This window comes from Gigantopelta aegis, chromosome 9 (assembly GCF_016097555.1).
Source record: "Gigantopelta aegis isolate Gae_Host chromosome 9, Gae_host_genome, whole genome shotgun sequence".
Lineage (NCBI taxonomy): Eukaryota > Metazoa > Mollusca > Gastropoda > Neomphalida > Peltospiridae > Gigantopelta > Gigantopelta aegis.
The window spans coordinates 29,004,533-29,024,045 of record NC_054707.1 but is presented as its reverse complement, the minus strand read 5'-3'; the positions used below and the strand labels follow the sequence as shown (position 1 = coordinate 29,024,045).

Sequence of the window (19,513 nt, the reverse complement as noted above, 5' to 3'; positions counted from 1 at the left end):
ACGTTCGGAAAAGAAACTACCGTTGAATTTTTTGTCGAGAACGAAACACCATTCTCGACTTTTCTTACATGTGGTAACCTCCTGGTAACCTGAACGACCGTTCTCGACTTATTTCGATGCCTGGTTTAGGGGTGGTAGTGATCGGCATGCATTATGCCTCCAAAACGAAAGTTTATGGAAATCTCATATAAGTAAAGAAGAATGTTTCATTCTGAAAAAGATGCTTAATCTGTTGTAGAAAAAGATGGTCGATCAGTCAGCCATCGTTTAGTAGGTACAGGAGATTTTAAATAGCTTTTTAATGGTATAGCAGTTTTTAAATATGAATTTGTGTATTATGCACCGTTTTAAAAGTTAACCAGGCATCAAAGTGAAACTCAGTAGACAACATACTAAACTGAAGTTTTATTTCTTTTGTTATTCAGTTTCACATCCTATACATAGTAAAATAGGAGAATAATGCCAAAGCAATACATGTCCCCTGCCAGATCCCCCAAATTTTCATATCTGCTAAGTTCAAGGGCCATAACTCTGTGAAAAATGAGTAAATTGCCTTGAAAATTAAACTTGACCCATAACACTAACAGTAAATGATAAAGCTATACACAAAATACAGTACATAATAAAGCTATACTCAAAATCTCAATATCTCAAGGCATTGTGAAAAACAAATCCAGAAAACTATATGTGGGACAGATGGACGGAGATGAAACCTATAGTCCCCTCCAATTGGACCGGTAGGAGACTAATAAAAAGTAAATATTTTTGGCCACATGTAGGTTCACCGCTCACCGAGTTTCAATGGACATGTATATTAACTTGCATGCCAGAATGATATGATTGTATATTTTTAATTCATTCATTAGTTATTGAACAAGGTGTAACGTATCAGATATGTTGATTTGTTACCCGGTACACGTATTGTCCCAGCTGTTGGATGCTGCATCTCCTGAATCATGCCATTATGGATTACCTGTAAATAAAACAACCACTGAGTTAAGTTTTGTCTCTACAAGGATTAAAATCCATAAGCATATGAGACAGGGAGCAGGGATGGGGGGGGGGGGGGGGGGGGGGGGGGGGGGGGGGGGGGAATTGTCCCCCTAGTGCTGGGCAAAATATGCTAATCTGAGACCTTTTTAAAATGTATTTCCATCATTCTACCCTCAAAATCAGTTGTAATCCATGTAAAAATGTGTACTGATTTGTTTGTAACACTATATAGCTATATGAATAAATGTTGTTATGCAGATTCAGGCATTTTCATTTAATTTGGGCAAAAGCCAGCCTGCCCCCCTACAAAAATGAGAGCTTGAACGCCTATCTCTAACTCTCAAGGAAAGTCCTTTTCTGTTTAGCATAAAATACTACTCCAAACACCAGGACGACATGATACCCACTAAAATAATAATTTAAGAAAGAAGTTGTCAGCATGGTGCAATTTAACAGTAAAAATCTTTAACGATTAAAAATGTTCTGCACTACAAAATCAGGATCATTAAGCAAAGCAAATGAAACCAACTTTAAAAAACAACTTTTTGGATAACGAGAAATAGCCAAATGGGCCCACCAACCATGCATCAGGCGAGCACTTTACCACTAGGCTATGGCTTACATTTAACAAGTGTGATATAAAGAGAATACTACATGAGCGGATGATATAAATAACGTTATCTTACGAGTTGTTTAAAAACGTATCTAACGAGCGAAAGCGAGCTAGATATGTTTTTACACGAGTTGTAAGATAAATGGTATCTAACGGACACGAATGTCGTATTCCATTTCTTATATATCTTCAGAAAACAGTTTTAACATAAATTTAAATGCCTTTTCTAACTAAAACATATGTACGGCCCTAGCTTGTACATGGCATCTAGTGATCTATTCAACTGTGCTTTTCCATTGGATGGTATGGTATGGCATTGGTCACCACCTAGGTGCAGCCAGTCGTATGTCTATAAAATGTTATCGCATGTATATGTGTTAACAAGTATGTGTTATCAAAAATAACGAATAATGTTCTCACCAACTGGTGTGTAAGAAATGCACTTTACCTGTGGGTCTGAAAACGTCTCTTTCATATTGTTAATTGGTCCGTATGGTATTCCTGAGCCATCGAATATCTTCATCCACTGCTTAGTGGTCTTCGTTAAAAATCTGTAACAATATAATTATATATCTTACAGGTACATATAAATTATTTTTGTCCCCCCCCCCCCCCCCCCCCCTCCATCGGAATCCATGATATGAGAACCACAAATTAAAATTGACTACCCATAAGTGTACTGGATGTAGGGCAAATTCAGGTAAATAATATAGAGATATATTCGGGCAAAATGAGCTTGCCTGAAACCTTTGCAACAAATATTTCCATCATTCTACCCATAATATTAGTTAAAATCCATATAAAAATATGCAACCCTATATAGCTGTTTGGCAGTAATGCTATTAATAAATATTACGGCCAAAACTCAGCCTGTCCTCACCCACCCATCCACCCTTACAAAAATGGGAGCCCGTACATTGCCTATGTGATTATTTGTTTTAACTACTATGACTCTTGAATACTCTGTCAAAAAAGAAACGCATAGGCGAAATATTCATGGAATTATCTCTTTAATACAAAGCGGCATAATTTCGTTATTTATGATCGTATCACAGTCAAATTTGACATGAGTATGTGACAATGTTCTTGCTATGGACTGACGGCAGTGGAGGTGTTTTCATCACCAAACAGCGTTGCACGAGGGCGCTGAAATCAGTACCAGGTGTGGCCACCAGCAGCAGCAATCACTGCGCTACATCTCCTTGGCGTAGACTGAATGAGTCTCTGAATCCGGGCACGTGGAATCCTAGCCCATTCTTCCAGCAATGCATGTGACAGTTGCGGAAGCGTCTGAGGCTCCGGGTCACGCTGGCGTACACGTCTGTCCAGTCTGTCCCATATATGTTCAATGGGGTTGAGATCTGATGATCTTGACGGCCATGGCAGCACATTAATGTTCTCATTCTGTAGGAAATCCATTGTTACACGTGATGTATACAGTCTGGCATTGTCCTGCTGAAAGAGTTCTCTCTGTCGATACAAAATGGGAAGCATGTGATGGCGAAGAATTTCATCCCTGTAGTGTACAGCTGTCAGGTTGCCTTGTACGAACACAAGTTCACTTCTGCCGGTGTATGAGATGGCTCCCCACATCATGACACTCCCTCCACCGAATCTGTCAGCGTGAGCGATGCAGTTGTTGGCAAAACGTTCATTGTGGCGTCTGTAAACACGTTGTCGTCCATCACGTCGTTGTAGAAGGAAACGTGACTCGTCGCTGAACCATACTCGCCGCCAGTTTCCCAAGTGCACCAGCGAACACGTAAATGTCGATGATGACGTCGCAGGACGGGGCCAACATATGGTCTCCTAGTCCGTAAACCAGCTTCTCGAAGTCAGTTCTGAAACCAGGTATGCGTCGAGCAGTGTTCGTTGTTGTTGTAGTTCGGTAACGCGAGTGCAGAACCCGGATGTAGCAATCTTGTGCTGCAGTTGTTATGCGAGGTCTTCCACTTCTGGGCCGGTCTTCAGCTGATTGAAACTGCTGGTACCTGTCCCAGAGACGTGAAATGGTGCTCTGATGGTCGTTCATGTGGCGTGCGACTGCTGACTGCGATTCACCTAACTGGAGGCGGCCTATTGCAATGTTTCGATTCGGCAGGTTTAGTCTTGGCATCTTGTAACTTGTCTATGTCAAAATGGAAATGAGGCATTATTGCGAGCATTGCAGCTTTAAATACCCATCACTACCCCAATCTTTTCCCTGAGTTTCACGTGCATTCGCCAAAATCTGACCATTTCACACCGAATTCCTGCAATTGTCACACAACGTGCCACAAATTTGTTTTAGGGTGCATTTGGGCATGCTGTCCCAAGAACATTAACAAACATGGTCATTCAGCAACATTGTAAAAAAACCCACAATATTTTGTAAAATCAAACACTTTTCTTCTTTCCCTATTTTTTTTTTTTTTTTAAACAATATTTATTCATTTAAAAGAAATGAAATGTATCGGCAAACAGGCTGTAGGCCTATGTAAATGCCTCTCCACTTTCCCTATCACCTATATGTTTCTGTTTTGACAGAATATATATTTAGAATTTTCATAATCATAATGTGATTGATCATTTGCATTATTACTGCACTACTATGTGATTTTGTTTATACTATTGTCTGATATTACTTTTGAGAAAAAAAACTACAACATAAAAACAGAGTACTACTAAAGCAATACATGTCCTCTACCGGGCCCAATTAATTTTCGTATCTCTTAAATTCAAGGGCCATAACGCCGTGCAAAATAGTTAAAGTGCCATAAAAGTCATCTGTAACAGATCATGATAAAGCTATACACAAAATTTCAGCTCGATCTCTTGAAGCATTGCAAAAAAATAAAAATAAAAACTTTCTTTTTTTAAAGTTCAAGGGCCACAACTCTTTCAAAAACTGATAAATCGCCATGAACGACAAACTTGATTCATAAAGCTATACACAAAATGGTAGCTCAATATTTCAAGGCATTGTGAAAACAAAACATCCAGAAAACTATATGTGGGACAGGTGGACAGACAAAGAGACAGACAGACAAACAGACAGTAGGACGAAGATGAAAGCTACAGTCCACTCCACTTGGACTGGTAGGGGAATAATAAATTAAATTAATTTTATAGTGTAAAGTCAGTTAATTCAATTCTTGTGTTTTAAAAATGTATATCTGTTATTTGTTGTTTTGTACTACTTAAACATGTTTTTTAGTCGCATAATACTTCTTTTACATTCAAATATGCAAAATAATTAAACTACCTTTTTTTCACTTTAAAATTAATATTCAAATCATCCTAAATATAATAAAATATCTTAAATATGTACAAAAATGTCACACTAATATTAATCCAAAATTTAACACAATATCATACGAACATGATATACACTATTATTTAAAAATAACGGACACTTAAACATATTCTTTAAATAAAATCAAATAAAAACAATTATATTCACGTATATTCTAAGAAATATTATTAATTAGACCATCAGCTCATATTTAAAAATAGGTGCACACATGTCTGACATCATTTTCAACAGCGGTTCTCTGTTAGCCACTCGTTTCTGGTTGTCTAGGTATCTGGGATCTTTACTCAGTGACGAGATACCCAGAAGCTGTAACAGAAACACATGAGTGCATTTAAAATGAGTAGACCTATTGTAATATTGACCACATTTTGACCATATATATGTATACATGTACTTGCACACACAAACAGACACACAGAGAGAAAGAGAGAGAGAGAGAGAGAGAGAGAGAGAGAGAGAGAGAGGAGAGAGGAGAGAGAGAGAGAGAGAGAGAGAGAGAGACAGACAGACAGACAGACAGACAGAGACAGAATGAGAGAAAGAGACTGTGTGTGTGTGTGTGTGTGTGTGTGAGAGAGAGAGAGAGACACACACACACAGAGAGAGAGAGACACACACAGAGAGGGAGAGAGACAGACAGAGAGTGAGAAAGAAAGAGAGACAGAGTGAGAGAGAGACAGTGTGAGGGAGAGACACACACACAGTGAGAGACAGACAGACAGACAGACAGAGACAGAGCGATAGAGACACACACAGAGAGAGAGAGAGAGAGAGAGAGAGAGAGAGAGAGAGAGAGAGAGAGAGAGAGAGAGAGAGAGAGAGAGAGAGAGAGATCCACACTGATTCGCACACATACATACAAATATATACACAAAATGAACAAATACACACACGTACGTACGTACGTACGTACATGTAACATCGAAAGTGATCACGTTCAGTTCTTAATGATAAAACTAAACCTGTTGTATAATCATAATTATAGGTAGTAATTTGCATTTACACTATATATAATGTTGATAAAAAAGTTTTAATTTATATACCGGTAACATATTATTCCAATCGTCTTGTCATTAAAAATATTCTTTTGTAATATCCCAGAATGAAAAATGTCATTGTTATATTTGGAGATAAATGTAATAAATAAAACTGTCATTATTATAAACATATACAGTGAAACCTGTTTTAAGCGGTCACACATGAAAGTAGATAAAAGTGGCCGCTTAAGACAGGTGGTCGCTGTGTACAGGTTACCACATATATAGTCTTTAAAACATTTGTTGTTGTTTGTTTTACCGTCTGTACTGTTAATCAACGGATGTGTGCTTCACAGTTGACTATAAATCAACTTATGACATGTCTCCTTCAGAAATGAAATGTATTAAATTAACCATTCTCAACAAGTTTGTTGGGGTTTTTTTTTTCATTTAATTATTTAATTCCTACTTCATGGGTGTATTGCCATAGTAAGTGAATCTACAAATGTCAAGCGTAGCTTGCCCAAAGGTGAGAAATTGCCCTACATTCTCCAGAGTCATACTTTCTTAATTGATACACAGCGGAGATGTTGGGACTGAATGGGTACTAGTATTCCTGAAGGTGTGAAGATCGGTTCTGTGCTGCACCTTATCACATTTGTTAAAATATCCCTTTTATATAATAGTAAAACTTTACTGTGGCCGCGTAATACAGGTATTTTAGGGATTTGGGATCCGATTTGGGTGGCCGCTAGCCACGATAGACAGGTGACCGCATATTACAGGTGCATTTACATTATAAATCATTTGGGAGGGGAAAATGTGGCCACTTAAGGCAGGCGACCGCTGAATACAGGTGGCCGCTAGGACAGGTTTGACTGTACATCTCTATTTTGTAACATAAATTGTTCTATTTATCATAGAATATTTGTTGTTTTACCACATTTTTCTTAAAACTTACCTTGGCTATGATTTCAAAATGTTTACGGTTTCCTGCCCCAACAATCAAGTAACCATCACTGGTTTTAAAGGCCTGAAAAACCAAAAATATTATTTTTCTCTGAAATAATTAGTGAAAGTATCTACATGGCCCTAGTACAGACTAGTATGTATAGAAACACGACTCGTTATGGAAACAAACGTGGGTCTGGCTAGGACTGACAACTCAGGATAGTCCCTGTAATAAAGTTGTAGTCTCGCCGACCTATCCCCTAGCATCACTCACAACAAAACATGGACACAACTACAGCTTTATTAAAACGAGTTTTAACGGGTATTGTTAACTGCATTGGTGTAACATACAAGTATCGTCGCCATGTCTTCATAGGAAGCGGGGGGAGGGGGAAGGGGCAAGAGGGCATGTGACCCCCACTTTTCTTGATCCAGTAGCAGCAGCAAGCGATGGTTTATATATATATATGTGTGTGTGTGTGTGTGTGTGTTTGTGTATTGTAAAAGATTACTGGGTGTAAGAAAAGGGAAAAGGAACGTGTAATGAATTTGTTTATAGCGAACTGGGATGGTTTTCACTTAAGTAACAAGAAAAATGATTTTTTTTAAATCTTTGATAAAATTATGTTACACTACAAATTGTATTCTAAGGGGTATATATGAAGAAATGGTACAATATAACGATAGTTGGTTAACGAACATTAGGCAGGAACTGTATTCACTTGAATTAAATTATATTTGGAATTTATCGTATGTTGACGACAGTATCTACATGATAATCAAAGAAAGGATATTAGATACTTTTAAGCAATTATGTTATAGCAAAACAATGACAATGCCTAAAGGACTTTTATAGCAACATTTATTAAATGAATTTAGATTACAAATATATTTCAGGTTGACAATGGAAACGTGTTATATAAAAGAAACATGGAAGATTAGAATATGCGTCATAAATTAAATGTAGAATTTGGCAGGTATCAAAACATCGAAAGATCAGAAAGAATATGTACTCTGTGTAATGCTAATGTTATAGAATATCACTTTATAATAAGAGTCCACAATACAAAGATCTGCGCTGTAAATATATAAAAATGTATTATAAGCGGCCAAGTGTTTATTGTTTTATACAGTTATTAACCTATGCTCTCCGTGTTGCCTGAAAACGTATTTTTATGTTACTTATACTGGAGACACAGTCAATCTTAAAATGAAAATGATCTATTGCAAGTATATTTGTACTTAAAATATTAACATATAACCAAGACTGGAGTTTTAAGTGTTTTAATGTACTGGAGGATGGGACTAAAATCATGTTCATTATACCAACCTGGTATGGCACAATGCTTTCATGCGCCGTTCCATATCGTTTTGCATCCATGTCGGCATTTAAATAGTTAGATGCTATATTTACCAGAGAAGCCACCTGTAATGTTAATAAATATTTCACTTTTCTAACTAAGCAACATTTAGACATTTTAGAGGGTTCTTTTAGTATAAATGTACCTTATATATTTATACACACACCGTACACTCCAGCTATCCATGTTTAGTGGTGCGCTGTCAAAAAAGCTTAAAGGTTACTTACACAAATGCATAGAACTGTGAAATAAATGACATGCTTTGTGACCAACATACACAAATGCACTGTTGGGACTAAAATTTGTTCACTCCCTGTCTTCACAATGGAATAAAGTAGATCCCCATTTGCCACACCATCAATGTCGCAAAATTGACAAATGTCATTTTGAAGACAAATATCGTAATTTCACTACCACAGACATCCTAATCACTGACACACAAATGGTGAGAAATGTCACAAAGCTATCAACAACAAATGTCACAACGCTGATTGACACAAATGTCACACATCGACAAACTTCGCAAGTCATAAACCACAAAGTTCATAATTAACATTGGTGATCAATCCCCACTATCACCCCCACTAAAATGTTTCACTATTAACATTTTGGGCCATGAAAAGAACTTACTAGTGCTATACCAGGCTATTTTATTACTAGGGTTCAGTAAAACAAAATATCCACATGGTCAAACAAATGATAGCACGGGGGGGGGGGGGGGGGGGGGGAAATAATTCTGTAAAATGTTCATAGCACATTGATAATTTTAATACAGTAGCTGAGATATATATATATATATGTGTGTGTGTGTGTGTGTGGCATACAACCAGCCAGTCGTTTTTCGTTAAATGTTTGCAAATTATTTTGACCGATTCGCAAAGTGGTCATTCGGTTTAATGTACAGCGTAAACCCAACCCCCCCCCCCCTTCCCCCAAAAAACCAACAACAAAAAACCAACAACAAACAAACAAAAAACCAACAACAACAACACCAAAACAACAACAAAACAGTATAGGGACCTACTGTTACATGTTTTGCCGTCCAAAGGTTGGCTTAATTATTACTTAACCCAGTTGAATCCAGTTCTACGTGCTGGGACAAGTTCAGCCTGCCTGCTTGCACGTTAATCTTGCATTTTTATAGAACCTCCCACCCCCGATAAAACACCGCCCCCTCCACCCAAAAAGGTAGTAGTAGGCTAATAATAATAATAATGATAATGATAATGATAATAATAATAATTATTATTTATTATTACATGTATTATAATGTTGGTAAAATGACGTCGCGGTGGGGTGGGTTGGGGAGGTTGTTACAGAAACATTACATAACTTGAGAGGGGGACCCGGGATTGGTCTCAGCGTTGCTGGTATAACAAATATGTATTTTGAGATTAATTGTCCTTGCACTTTTGGGGGCGAGATGTAGCTCATTATTATTAATTTTACGCTATTCATAGATTCATATATATACACACACACAAACACACACCCGTCTCCCATGTTAAGAAAATGATTGTAGGAAAGAAAGAAACAGAAAAAAAGTAACAGAAAAAAAAGAAACGGAAAGAAAAACACTACATTTTTACTAAAATTCCTTCTTTTTAAAAATTTATTTATATATAATATTTCCCAATTAACGTACCCAATTGAGTTTTAATTGTCATTGAGTCGTTGACCTATCCAATGGGTTCTTTAAATGTCTCAATTATCATTGTCTTTAAGAAGCCCTTTAAGAAGCCATTCTCTAATTGACCCATTCAAAGGATAATCCCTTCTCTTTATGTCCTCAGATCTATCTCTTTATCTTATCCCATATATGGCCTCCCAGATGGCTTCCAACTTAATTACCCATGATATCAATATAAAAGATGTGAGGGAGCACCATTCTTCAGAATCATTAGACGGCCACCGAATGAACAACATTTGTGAAGGGTGGAACAATAAGTTTTTCAGCATGGTTGGCCATCATCATCCTTCTGTTCTTCAACAGGATGCAGTTGGCAACCCCCCGAAGAAGCGCAAGAACAAGGGTCAGATTCGCCTCCAGAGGAGACTCAAATCCTTGTGCCAGGACCGTTTCAATGGTTCCAAGTCCATTCCTGAGTTTTTGCATGGAGTCGGACACAACATTCGCATTACCAAGTGCTTATGACCTAATTATACAAAGAAATTCATATATGAGAATAAAATTGTCAACAAAGTATGAAATAAAACTGTTTCTTTCTTTCCGTTTCTTTTTTCCTGTTTCTTTTTTTCCTAGCCAAAATTGTTTCTTTCTTTCCTGTTTCTTTTTTTCCTGTTTCTTTCTTTCCATTTACCAAGAAAACACACTGTTCGTACAGTACTTAGCATGTATTCCTCCTGTTCCAGCTGGTTCGGTAATATGAATTAATCAAATACTTATTTACCGCCTGCTGTTTATATAGCCAGCATTCGTTAGCGGAGGCTATATACACGGCTGTCTATACAAACACCGTCAAGTTCACAGTATTCTTTTAAAATGTGACAATTCCTATCCTAATGCGGCGTTCACACCTTTGCTCTCCAAATAGCCGTTATTTTTCTTTGAACTGTTGTCAATTTCAGTTAACAGGTGTGTTTGCGGATTTGAAATTGTAAGGTTCGTCTCAAATCAAAAAATGAGAATTCTTGCGCTGTACAAAGAACGTTCGATTGAGGATACGTACTATTCTTTCGTTAAAACCAGTTTTGATCTTGACAATGTACTATCGACAATCATAGCTTTCTATTTAAAAATTAATATTTTATAAAGTGTTAGTAGAACTTTCAAAGTTTAGTTTGTATAACACATTGATCATGTATATATTTTTTATAAAATATACTAAAGTAGAAAATGACCGTTTTCACTTTTTAATTTTAAGTGTGGTAAAATCGACAAATTCAAATAAATATTATTTCGTTTGGAAAGGGTAAAGTTAGTTTGTTTTGTTTAACGACATCAGTGTTAGAGCATATTGATTTAATAATCATCTGCCTTTGGATGTCAAACGTTTGGTAATTTTGACATATAATCTAAGAGAGGAAACGGGCGCATGTGCAGTGGGGAGGGTATTGGGGTCGAAACCCTTCCCTGACCAAGATTAAAACAAATTGAAATATATTTTCTGGGGGAGCATAGCCCCATATAAACTTCGCTCAACGCAGTCAATAACCCCCAACCCCGGGATCATTTATATGTACCATCCCAAAGATATCACATACCATGGCCTTTTATATACCAGTCATGGCGCACTGGCTGGAACAATCCCGCCGATGGGGATCGATCCTAGACCGACCGCGCATTTAAAAAAACACCACATTTTTAGGTCTAAGTAATGAATAGAAATAACATATAGTCTTCATAAATGTTACGTATATTGAACATACCGCCCTCTTCCTCTACCCCTAGAGCATTACGTAATTATTAACACCCCCTTACATGTAACGCGTATGCCAACAGCTGGTCACTGTCAAAATTTCAAGGCAAATCCCCCCACCAACCCCTCTATGGATATAAATATATTTTGGAGATATGAGACGACCCCTCAATCAAGACAGTTAAATTTGTTCAACATCATGCGAGAAGCTCAGCGCCTGCACATATTGCGTAAATTCCCAGTTCTACTGGCGTCCCGCTAATTGAAGAAAAACAAGCTGGTCATTGGGTTTGCAGTTGACCTAGATAATGTAGATAAGCGAGCATTGCGAAATTATAGCGATGTGGTGGGCCTTTTATGTACCAAACAGAATTGGATCATCTATTCTAAATGCTTAAATAATAAAAATATTCCAGACACTGCAGCTTTAAAGGATCTGACGAAGCTTGGGGTCCTTATGTATATGTATACATACACATACACATACACACATACACACACACACACACACACACACACACACATATATATATATACATATATATAGACAATTTACTGCAAATTGAAAAATATATATTTATACATATACATACTACAAATTGAAAAATGTTTATTTTTACACATTAAAAAAAAATCTCTTAAAGGATCTGACGAAGCTCGGGGTCCTTAAAAGTTCTAGTAGGCACATCTTTTCTTTTCTTACCCACTTTTTCTAGTTTTACTTGATTCATTTGCCCACTTAATAGGTGTGTGTGTGTGTGTGTGTGTGTGTGTGTGTGTGTGTGTGTGTGTGTGTGTGTGTGTGTCTGTGTGTGTGTGTGTGTGTTCAAATGATTGCTTACATAAACATATACTGTGCATGTGTCATTTGTGTGTAAAACTGTTAAAAACATCATAACCTGTGTGGAGAGAAGATTACACTGTATGTGCTGCCCTCTGCCCGTTTTCTGTCTGTGTATGTATGCTGCCAGAATGGAACCATAGGCGTACAGGCCCGTTGCCAGATCGGTCATCGCCACACCCACTTTGCATGGCTCTCCATCCTGAAAGTACATTATGCATAATACCCACGACATGATTCACATTGCCATAGTTGAACATTTAAATTTATTACATCTGATATGAGGTCCTTAAAAATGATTTAAACCATTCTCACGGCAGAATTATCTATCAAGCGCAGGGCCGTAACTGGGGGGGGGCATGGGGCATGGGGGCAGTTGCCACCCCACCAAAAAACATTCAGTAAAAATAACATGTCAATTTACTGGTTATTAATATTCAAGTTTTAAGTATGTAACCTCCCTGAAATGGCGCTAAAATGCCTCTTGATTTCAAAATGTCCTGAGGGGCATAACCCCAGACACCTGGTGTATTGCACCTTCCATGCTCGTTCGTTCCAAGAATACATCTGCCCCCACCCCCCCCCACCCCCACCCCCACCCCCCCAACCAACATACAAAATCCTAACTACAGCCCTGCAGGGTCTTGTTAATTTTAATGGCATAACTCTATAGAATACTGCTGTTTTATTAAGAACTGTTATGGTATAAGATTTAGGTTCCCAAAAAGCTTTCAAATTTATGACTTATCACAAATGATAATAAAGTTGTAATGTACCGGAGGACCTGTTATATGCATTAGTCCACCCAGGCCAGCAGCGATGATGTCATATCCGGATCTCTTAACATAGGGCCCTGACTGACCATAACCTGGAAAAGGGTAAAATATACAAATTGGTCCACAACGCATTATCCCACAATAGTGTACTTAGGATATGTTTCATAATTTTTAATGAATAAAACTGATAATATTAATTGAGAAGTTTAAGTCAATGCTTGGCAAAACTGTCGACAGAATATTATCGCAGAACATGTATATGAATGATTTCTTTTTCACTTCATTTAAGAGACTATCCGGAGTTTGATGTCAGTTTTAAAGATGCCTTCTAATAACATAGCCTTTTAACCACAAAACGTTGTTATCATGGGTGAACCAGTTTCGGCGAGCATAAGCATCTGGTTCTAAAATATAAAATATTTATAAACAGACAGTTGTTATCCAAATAGTTACCTTTTTATTAGTATTTGTACGCTTCAAATAGGCACTAAACTGGCCGCTAAGTAGCTAAGTAAACTGTAGCATGCATCAGCAGTAAATACTGTTAACTACATAACCTGTTTCGGTGAGTGAAACGTTTAGTTGTCGACGTCAGTATCGGGAAGGATATCAACATGCTTGCTTACAGCAAAAACGTTTCAACACAAAACTTTTCAGTGTTTTGTTCAACAAAACATATAGGCTTACTTATAATAATTTATCCAAATTATTTTGAATATTTTAAGGCAAATTACAAAATGGAGTCCTCGAGAACCAATGTTAACAGATAACATTTTCGGAAAACGAATATAATAATTCAGATATCTTGCAATCGTGTTATAAGTTGAGCAAATGAATGGTTATAATGGTAAAATTGTTTGGTTAAAAAAATATAAGCTGCATTCTAAATTTTAATAAATATATAAACAGATATCCAGAAAGATGTTTATGTTAAAACATATCTAGAAGGACCATACATTTTTGGCAAGTATCTGTAAAGAGAGTTTTGCCAGCAGACGCCTTGACAATCATGTGACTTCAATAACTAGACAGCAGTACAGTTGAGAACAGACAAAAATAGTTTTTCAAATTAAGTTTTCCTTCAAATGACAGTCTTTGAAAATCATAGAAAACAGGGTAGGCCCCTGGGTCATTCTACAGAAAGCGTCACTTTTCAAAACACAAATTCAAGATAAAAATTAAAAGATAAAAATATTTATTGTTAACTTTTGGAAACTAGATGAACAAAGAAACATAAAATTATATTTGGCCACGCAGAACTGTAATCCGTCTCCACGTGCAGACGCATGTTACTCTATGAACAAGTTCATTATGTCATTGGTGTTACCTGACAAGTGGGGTAGTTCAGCAGTGTGATCTAATTGGTTTATAGTGATCAAGAGCACATAGATGTGTTATTTAGGTGTCCGTAATAACATACATGTATATGGAATAACTTTAGAATTAAAAACTATCCAAGGGTGTAACTGTGCATTTCCACACGGATATTCTGTATGTGACTTAAATTATACACTGTGGCAGATTTAATTATTTAAAAATATGGAGTCCTTCAAAATAAATTTCATCAAAGTCATAAAGGTAGAAGGTATGCTTTCCTAAATAAACAATTTAAATTTTATAAACAAAGTTTCTTGAGAAATGACAGCTAAAATATTCTTGCGTAACACCAATGACAAAACAAGTAACACCAATGACAATGTGTAAGACCAATGACATTCTAGAATAAAATTTTCGCGCATGCGCCGTTCGACATTTTCGATTAAAAAAAAAACTACATGATAATATATATATATATATGCACAATGGACGAACACTTTGTTTAATTTTTTATTTTATTTTAAGGAAAAAATCAGTTTGTCCAGCGTTTCGGTCCGGTCCGCGTTTTACCAACGGTTCCACAGGAAACGTCTTTTTTTATACTATGAAATTTACTACATGCTATTTATTTCTAAGCCGTTAGTTTTATAAATTGGACACAAAAATAGTATTTATTTCTTATTTCCAAAACACTTTTACTTGTCTTCTTACGTCAAACCAAACTGGAATTATTAACAAAGAAACTACAACAAAAACAACACCAAACAAAAAAACCCACTTAAATTGTAGAAGGATGGGACTGACTGCCTAAGCTTAATGGTTTTAGGGTTTGTAAAGTTTTGTATTTAGATACTTGTCTGAACTTTATTGTTAATGGAAATCTTCACTAACTGTGAAGAAAAACCTCATAAATGAACGACAAACAGACAACAAATCGGATGTTAATTGCGCGAACCAAGCATAACGCAGTTAGGGACGTTGAAGATATACTCTTTACATTCCAGCAAAATATTTATTTTACCCAAAGTGCCATTATGCAACTATGATGTTGCACAAGTCCCTTTAATTTTCAAATCATCTTCAAAAACATGCAAAGCGAGGAAAACGGCATCTTATTCAAACTCATTGTCATTGGTGTTACTAATGGTCATCCATTCCCAGTCTGGAGCTCGACGCGGTAAGACATGTTTGTTTCGCTTGTGCACACTGATCGTGCTTTCGTGTGCTCGACTTGGGAATCCTTCATTTCGTTGTTTTTGTCAGTGAAATGAAGTTTTCTACTGAGATTGGAACTGATTGAACGCTGGAACGCTTCTCGTTTCGACAGCCTGCACCACCAGGTTGGATTCTTTTTTAGCGAGATTCCTTGCCTCCACGTCATTTCACCGGCTGACTACGTCGACTTGTTTTTTCGTGACTCGTATGACGGCCATTCTGCAGAACGCCACGGTTGTTCGCGTTTAGTCTTTACATGTCCGAGCCTGTCCTAGCAACACTGGAAGATTGACCGCCCCCCTCTAAGAAGAAATAGGAAGCGGGGTCAACCCCTACTACTCTTTTTCTAGACTTTACTTTGCTTTATAGTAATACCATCTCGTATCCTCCGGAGTCGGGCCCGTCTGCACCACTATACCATGACGACTGGACTAAACCCTAGTCTGATACTCTCTCTCGTTCAGACGGATCCGGCTTCTCAAGATCTGCATTTCAGCACAGCACTACACCTTCAACGTCTAATGACTGTCAATCTAGGGGTTTTCTTGACTGGATGCAGCCCATCTCGTCCCTATAAGCTGTGCACCCAAACGGCCTTAACGAGGCCACTCACGTGGACATATAGATCGGACTTTAAACTTTTAGATCTGCATTCAAAATTTTATGTCGAAATTACTCTCTGTTTTTAATATTATTAAATAGTCCGATCCTCTCTTCTTTCTCTTATTTATTTTTGGACTGTTCTTCTAAAATGCTCCAAAGTATATAAATATTCGGCCGAGCAGTCAATTATTTTTATTTTTGGCTTGTAACTTTTTATTTATTTATTTTTTTAAATTCTATTAACTTTTTTACTAATTGCCATTTTCAAAATTCTGCCCGTTTTCAACTCTACCTTTCCCCCTCCCCCCATCCCGAGTCAGGCCACTGATCTTATCGGAGGTCGGACTCTGGATGGGCGTGTTCGAAACCTCAGTGGTATATGAGCACGTTAAACTAGTTATCAATCAATCAATCAATCAATGGTCATTGGTGTTACTCACCAATGACAAATATGTGCATAATTAATTCATGCTTTCTAAACAAACAGCTGAGAAAACTGAAAAAGTGCATGTTGTAGCAGACATACGATGTCTATAATAACATACAAAAAGTTTCTTAAAATTATTAACCATTACATAAATACGATCGTAACACCAATGACCGTGAATAAACCTACTTTTATATTTTGACAACACATTCATGACAAGTAAAGAAAACTATTCACAACTGTTCATATGTCTGATGTTTTTGACAAATAAGTTCGATGGCCGATATCTACCGGTGGAATGTTTCATCCAGAGAGCATGTAGTTTCTTTTGTTTTCTCATAAGTATATACAGTGTGTTACTGTATATACATAATGACATAAAACTCCAGGAACAAGCTTATATTGACTACCATCTTTTGAAAATATTTACAAGATTCCTTCTTTAGTGAGTAAGACAGTTAACACCAATGCCATTTTACACTAATCTCGAATAAAATCTCTATCAAAGCTGATTACCAGAGAGAAAAAATGCTATGACAGGATGATATTATTAATAAGGTATCATTACAGACAACAAATTTAGTTTTCTATATATAAATGAAAAAAGAAATTGTGCAGGGACATAAAAGTGACACTTTCTGTAAAATGACCACATACATACATACATACATACATACATACATTAACACAGGGCTTCTAGATTATAGTAGCCCCACTTCCATGGCTAGTGATATTCAATGTTGGGCTAGTAAATAACTACCATTGCCATACCCGACGGCTAGTGAAAACAAGTTGTCAAATGCTGCATTTAATTATATTTAGTATATTTTGTAAATATGAATATCCTGCCCCCACCCCATTCCCCAATATTGTTGTTTTTAAACTATATTTCCCTCTGTATGCGACATTATTACTATTAGTAAAATTGTATTAACTTAAAGTAAAGTAGGGCTAGTGAATGTTTAATCATTGCTAGTAAATATCAAAATCACTGATCCCATGGCTAGTGAATTTTATCAAAATTCTAGAAGCCCTGATTAACAGTTCTACCACAACATTAAAATCTTCGATTTTGGGTAATAATTTTCAGACCTATGAAGGCCACGTGCGCCTATCTATGACAACCACTTTTGCTTGGAAACATAACCGAGTAATATCTCAGTTGACATATATTCATTTCATTTCACTTTACTGCCGTGCTTCACACAAACACTGTCACACACTTCAAAAAAAAAAATGAAAAAAAAAGAAGAAAATAATAATTAAAAAAAATAAAATAAAATAAAATAATTAATTTAAAAAACCCACAAAACCCCCACAAAACCCCCCAACCTTTCCAACCTGAGGTTGCTTGATTTAATTACCTGTTAATGAGCAGTAAATAAGATGTGGCGAATCAACTCTGAGATGATCGTAACCCAACCCCATTTTGTCTAACTGACCAGGCAGGTAGTTCTCTATCAATATATCACTTAGTTTCGATAGCTGTAGATAAAAGAAAAACAGTATTCAAAACACGGAAACAAAATACTCAACAAACAGAAATTTTAAAAATAGAAAGAAAGAAAAAAAAAAAGAAGAAAAGAAAAAAGAAGACCATTAACATTATAGAATGGACTAAGTTGACAAAATGTATCTGGTGATAATAATTGAATGAAATTCCATTTATATAAGCACTATTGAAACCGGTTTTTCTATCAGTGTGTTTTGTGTGTGTGTGTGTGTGTGTGTGTGTGTGCATGTGTTCGTGTGTGCGTGCGCGCGGGGAGGGTAATAAAAAGGTGTTCACGTTTTATTAAGAACTATCTATTAAAGTTTCTTACCTGTTTAATGATAGATGATCCTTCAGGTGTTTTTATGTTAACAGCAACACTCTGTGACAGAAATGTACAATGTAATTCGGGGCCGTTCAGCAATTACCTAACATGGAAAGTGATGCACGTAATAGGGGACGGGGGGGGGGGGGGGGGGGCGTTTATCAAGAGTTACGTCAGTGGGTTTTTTTGTTTTTTTTTGGGGGGGGGGGGGGGGGTTAATGTTTAATTGTTGCTCATAAAGTAAATTTCTTTAACAAATTATTTTTAATGTTATGTTTTCATTTAATTTTGTTTTGTAAATTCTACACGAACGGATGAACTCTATGCCGGGATATCAAAAAATATATATAGCGGGTTTCTCTAAGACTATATGTCAGAATTACCAGATGTTTGACATCCAATAGTCGATGATTAATAAATCAATGTGCTTTAGTGATGTCGTTACATAAAACAAAAGTTTCTGGAGTTTCCAGTATTCGTACTGTGTGAGCACTGACTAAATTTCGCTGTTTGTAAACGAGACACCATATTGTAAATATACATGTACTCTTTAAAAAAAAGTAGGGGAATTTAAAATGCAAATGTCATTACCAGTGATTGGAACAGAGATCAGCTTTCAAAAATGACTGGTTAGGAAACAACGTTCATGGCTGCACAACACAATAATATTAAAGCTGTATTCTAACCGGACGCGTGCGATTGCAAGCGACGCGATAATATTATCCTAACCAGACGCGACCATAACGACTGTCTTCTTTTTAAAATTGTTATTAACAGTTGAAACCGCCAAGTAAAAGTTATGGTCGCGTCTGGTTAGGATAGAAATAATGTCGCGTCGCGAGCGGGTCGCCCGCGTCCGGTTAGGATACAGCTTTAATATTATTGTTTGTTGCTTGTGTCGCGTGACAAAAATGAAAACAATTCCTATCGGTATTGTGTCGCGTGGT

The 19,513-nt window shown here is 36.8% G+C and overlaps 1 protein-coding gene across 4 annotated transcripts in view; it reads right to left on the bottom strand.

The window, feature by feature from the left end:
- The window catches only part of LOC121381171 (succinate--hydroxymethylglutarate CoA-transferase-like), a 59,253-nt gene that overhangs the window by 10,608 nt on the left and 29,132 nt on the right, over positions 1 to 19,513 (bottom strand). For 2 of the 4 annotated variants that reach the window (XM_041510343.1, XM_041510346.1), the window contains exons 5-13: positions 18,573 to 18,623; positions 18,114 to 18,234; positions 13,188 to 13,279; positions 12,470 to 12,613; positions 8,160 to 8,255; positions 6,840 to 6,911; positions 5,110 to 5,207; positions 2,055 to 2,157; positions 910 to 973 (exon numbers count right to left, since the gene is read on the bottom strand). In XM_041510343.1, coding sequence (XP_041366277.1) covers positions 910 to 973; positions 2,055 to 2,157; positions 5,110 to 5,207; positions 6,840 to 6,911; positions 8,160 to 8,255; positions 12,470 to 12,613; positions 13,188 to 13,279; positions 18,114 to 18,234; positions 18,573 to 18,623 — 841 coding nt within the window. The remainder of the gene's footprint in view (positions 1 to 909; positions 974 to 2,054; positions 2,158 to 5,109; positions 5,208 to 6,839; positions 6,912 to 8,159; positions 8,256 to 12,469; positions 12,614 to 13,187; positions 13,280 to 18,113; positions 18,235 to 18,572; positions 18,624 to 19,513) is intronic. The other 2 variants (XM_041510344.1, XM_041510347.1) reach the window with 2 other exon arrangements.